General features: G+C 57.0%; 1 protein-coding gene across 1 annotated transcript in view; it reads left to right on the top strand.

The window, feature by feature from the left end:
* The window catches only part of ZBTB4 (zinc finger and BTB domain containing 4), a 15,272-nt gene that overhangs the window by 9,789 nt on the left and 524 nt on the right, over positions 1 to 4,959 (top strand). The window contains 3 exon segments of the mRNA XM_015562561.1: positions 1 to 270; positions 927 to 1,522; positions 1,577 to 4,959. The exon segment at positions 1 to 270 is cut by the window's left edge and continues 9 nt beyond it; the exon segment at positions 1,577 to 4,959 is cut by the window's right edge and continues 524 nt beyond it. Of these exon segments, the coding sequence (XP_015418047.1) occupies positions 1 to 270; positions 927 to 1,522; positions 1,577 to 2,916 (2,206 nt within the window). The 3' untranslated portion in view covers positions 2,917 to 4,959.

Genomic DNA, 4,959 nt, shown 5'->3' with positions numbered 1-4,959 from the left:
CCCTAGTGGCCCCACAGGCGTGGACGCCTCAGCCCTGCCCCCCACCGTGGGCTTCAGAGGTGGCCCGGAGCACGTGGTGAAGGTGGTCGGCGGCCACGTGCTGTATGTGTGCGCGGCCTGTGAGCGCTCCTACGTGACCCTGTCCAGCCTGAAGCGGCACAGCAATGTCCACTCCTGGCGGAGGAAGTACCCCTGCCGCTACTGTGAGAAGGTGTTCGCCCTGGCCGAGTACCGCACCAAGCACGAGGTGTGGCACACCGGGGAGCGCAGGTGAGTGTCTGGGAGGGCGGGGGTCGGGGGGACAGTGAGTCAGCATCAGCACTCGGGCACCACATGGGCAAGGGAGGGAATGGGCAGAGCATGGAGCCTAGGATGTCATCCTGAGACTCCTGCTCGCCACTGGCCCCGCTCACCTGCTCTTCATCACTTACCCATCCGCCCCCTTTCAGCCCCAGCTCCTTCTGCTGATACTTATTAGCACCTCTAGGTGCCAGACCCTGCTTGGTGCGATGAAGACGAAGGAGGAAGGATAAAAGTTACCCTCACAGGAAAAGACTATGCCCACCAGTCGTTATAATATGCATTTCCATAATGTGTCCCTGTTCATAAGACATTTCCCCTGTCATTTGAGCTTAAAAGAAGGCCTGGTGAGTTAGGCAAGGGGTGTGATTATTCCCAGTTCACAGATGGAACAGCTGAGGCCCACTGTCTCACAGCTGGGGCGGGACACTGAGCTCGGCAGGGCTGGTGTCCCTCCCGAGGCTGGCAGGGTGGGCTAAGCAGCAGGAAAGGAGGGTGAGCAAGTGGCTGAGGGAGTTCTAGGTCCGAGTGGAGGGCATAGAGGTTATGGGAAACTGAGGCCCTGGCTTCAGGGCTCCTGACTCAACTGGCTCTGTCCCTACCCTGTTTCCTCTGTCCCGGCCCAGGTACCAGTGCATCTTCTGCTGGGAAACCTTCGTCACTTACTATAACCTGAAGACCCACCAGCGAGCCTTTCACGGTATCAGCCCCGGCCTCCTAGCCAGTGAGAAGACACCCAATGGAGGCTACAAGCCCAAGCTCAATACCCTCAAGCTGTACCGCCTGCTCCCCATGCGGGCAGCCAAGCGACCCTACAAGACCTACAGCCAGGGAGCCCCTGAGGCCCCCCTTTCTCCACGCCTCAACACACCGGCCCCTACAGCAATGCCAGCCAGCCCACCGCCTGGCCCCCCACCTGCCCCAGAGCCTGGCCCCCCGCCCTCCGTCATCACTTTTGCCCACCCGGCTCCCTCTGTCATTGTTCATGGGGGCAGTAGTAGTGGTGGAACGGGGAGTGGGCTGGCCAACACCGGTGGGGCCCAAGCCGCCTCGGTCATCACTTACACTGCTCCCCCGAGGCCCCCCAAGAAACGCGAGTACCCACCTCCTCCCCCAGTGCCTACACCCACACCAGCCGGCCCAGCCACAGCCATGTGCAGTGCGTGAACCACATGTGGACACATGTTGTGAAGTCACGTGTTTCTGTTCATTGCCAAGACTCGTATCATATTCTAAAGAAATCAGGGGCTCTTAAATAAACTTTGTACTTCTTAAGGTAAACGGATACCTTTTTGTTTAAAATCCCTTAGCTGTAGGCAGACAGGGGTCCTCAATTCTAATACTGGGCTTGAAAGTACTCAAGGCCCTCAGCTTCAGGCGCCCCCTCCACTGTGTCAGATCACTGTGCGGATTGGCGAGGAGGCCATTGTCAAGCGCCGCATCTCAGAAACCGACCTGCGCCCTGGGGAACTGAGTGCAGAGGAAGTGGAGAGTGAGGAGGAGGAGGAAGAGGAGGACGAGGAGGACGAGGAGGAGGAATCGAAGGCTGGCGGGGAGGACCAGCTCTGGAGGCCCTACTACTCGTACAAGCCCAAGCGCAAGGCCGGAGCTGCAGGCGCCGGCGGCGGGGGCAGCGGGATGCCCAGAGGCCGCAGGCCGCCGCGCTGGAGACAGAAGCTGGAACCGAGGAGCTGGGAGGAGACCCCGGGGGCTGAGGCCCCCACAGGGCGAGCCTGCGGGGAGCGGAGGCACCGCTGCGGGGACTGTGCCCAAACATTTGCTACCCAGAGGAAGCTGCGCAAGCACCAGGAGGCCCACGGTGGGGGCTCCCACAGCTCCCGGGCTGGACGGAGGTCTTCCACACGCTTCGCCTGCCCTCACTGCGCCAAGGTGTGCAAGACGGCAGCCGCCCTGAGTCGCCATGGGCAGAGGCACGCTGCTGAGAGGCCTGGGGGCACCCCCACACCTGTCATTGCCTACTCCAAGGGCAGCACTGGCACCAGACCTGGGGATGTCAAGGAAGAGGCCCCCCAAGAGATGCAAGTCTCCTCATCCAGCGGGGAGGCCGGTGGCGGGAGTGCTGCGGTGGAGGAAGCGTCTGAGGCCGCCTCAGTCCAGGACCCTGTCATCTCAGGGGGTGAGGAGCTCCCAGTGGTGGCCGGAGCGGGCGCCTATGCATACCCACCTGTGCAGGAGTTCCCACTGGCTCTGATTGGAAGCGGCCGGGAACCTGGTGGAGGCAGGGGAAAGCCTGGCAGTGAGGGGCCTGTGGGGGCCGGGGAGGGGGACCGAATGGAAGGGATAGGAGCTGCCAAAGTCACCTTCTACCCTGAGCCCTACCCCCTCGTCTATGGCCCCCAGCTCCTTGCTGCCTACCCTTACAACTTCAGCAACTTGGCTGCGCTCCCAGTTGCTCTTAACATGGTCCTACCTGATGAGAAGGGTGGGGGAGCCCTTCCGTTCCTACCAGGGGTCTTTGGCTACGCAGTCAATCCTCAAGCAGTACCCCCTACGCCCCCAACTCCGCCTCCCCAAACTCTTCCCCCACCAGTCCCCCCTAAGGGAGAAGGGGAATGGGCAGGGATTGAAGGAACCCAGAAGGGAGATGTGGGGTGAGCTCTGGACTCAGATCTCCCCTTTCACCAGATGCCACCCTCCCTGAACCCCCCCGCCACTACCAGCTCCCTGGCCTCCTTGCCCCCTGGGAGCCCCTCCACACTCTTGTGCAGGGACTTAGGGGCCCCTGGAGCTCAGGGGTCAGGCTGCTTTGTGTGAGATTGTAGTTTTCCTATCTCCTGGGAAGGGATCTTTGGTGGTTCCCCTCTCGGTTCTCCTCCAGGGAATGACCTCCATGAGGGGCAGGGCCAGCTCCCATTCCCTTGGCCAGCCCTCGGGGCAACTGAGCAATATACTTACATGAATCTCTACTCATGGCCCCCACCAGCTCTGAATGTCTAACCCGCCCCCCGATTCGTATTCCTAGGGGGAAACCATCTCTCTCCCCTGTGCCCCTCCCTCCTTCTGAAGCGTTCTCTAAGCCCTTGCCCAGATGCTTCCTAGCACATTCCATTCTTGGCCCAGGGCCTGGACCAGACCATTGTGATACCTGACACCCACCCCCATGGGAGCTCGGCTTTGGATTCTATCTTCCGATGGTGGATTTCTGCGTCCCTTTTCCTTCACGCTAAGATGCCATGCCTCCCGGGCTTCCATGCCTTTGGATCTTCCGTATCCCTCCTCACACTCCTAGGCTCTGGAGATGGCCTCTTCCAGTCCAGGTCAGGGGGTGCTGGGGAGGAGGGCTACCCATCTGTTTCTTTCCCAGCCCAGGGCAGCACCAATCTTGGTTCTATCTTGACCCCCAAATCCAGTGAGTCCCAGATTCTTCCAAGGCAAAAGAGATGAGTAGATCACATCTCTTTCTGCCTCTGCATATGGCCTCTTCTGGGCTAAGCCAGATTTGGGGGCTAGCAGGGAGGACCTCCATATGGAATGGGGAAGGGAATCTACTTTTTCCCTGTGTTTTTTTTTTTTCTTTCTTCCTGATGGTTTCTCCCAGACTAGACCAAATAGCCAGAAAAATAATGGGGGTTGGATGGGTGGGTAAGCTCAAGATTTGCACATGACCTCCCATCCTCACCTTTACCCCCATCTTTCCCAGCACCACTTCCCTCACCAATCACTCCAGATGGTTTTGGGGAAACCATACTATTCCCTTGGTGGGCTTTGGGGTATCCCCACCGATTTCCCCTCCAAAATAGCACCTTATACCCCATCTCTGATTCAGTTCCCCACACCCAAAGATCCCAGCCTAGGGATGGGGTGCAGGGACCTTAAATAGTCCCTAATCCCTAATTTGCACTAGTTAACCCTGGTCAGGGCCCCTATGTTTCCTTCCAGTGGGTTGTTGGAGAAACATTTGCTCCTAATTCTCTGATAACAGGGCCTCCCCACTCTGTGATTGGATGAGCATTTTCCATCTGACCCACCTCACCCCAAAAAACCCAGCTCACAAGGGGAGAGCCAGTTTTGGGGAGCAAATTTGAAAAATGGGAATTAGAGGAGTGCAGTTTTAGAAAGGGGGAAAGTTGCTATCATCAAAATGGCAGCCTTTTCCCCAGCTACTGTTTTCTGGGGCCAAGATGGCTGCCCTCTCAAAAGACGTTGAAAGGGCAAGATCATGGCTTTTAGAGGGAGGTGAATTTGGGGGAAGGGACAGGAGCATCCTCCTGCCTCCTCTTACCCTCCCGGACTACACAAAGGGGGAGGTTCTTGACAGGCTCCCTGAATGTTAACCATGGAGGAGTGTCGCTCCTTCACTACTCCTCTGTCTCTTTGCACTTTTCTTGGTCTTGGCCACAGTCCGAGTGAAGAGTTTTCCTACTGAATGTACCAAGTTCCAATTTTTATGGGAGAAAAAAAAATTTTTTTAACAGGGGAAAATGCAAAAAAAAAAAAAATCACTAAAACGTTCCCACAAATCTTGTTTCTGGCACTTTAGAAAAACTGCGAAAAAAGTACATAATAAAGAATACATATATATATATATCTATATCTACACACAGATTATATATATATATACACACACAGCGGAACCACAAGAGAGACTGAGGTAGGCCTTGGACGCAGGGGCAGATGAGATGACAGCCCCCGTATGTC

Source organism: Myotis davidii, unplaced genomic scaffold, assembly GCF_000327345.1.
Source record: "Myotis davidii unplaced genomic scaffold, ASM32734v1 scaffold37, whole genome shotgun sequence".
Classification (NCBI taxonomy): Eukaryota; Metazoa; Chordata; class Mammalia; order Chiroptera; family Vespertilionidae; genus Myotis; species Myotis davidii.
This window is presented reverse-complemented; position numbering and strand designations above follow the sequence as displayed.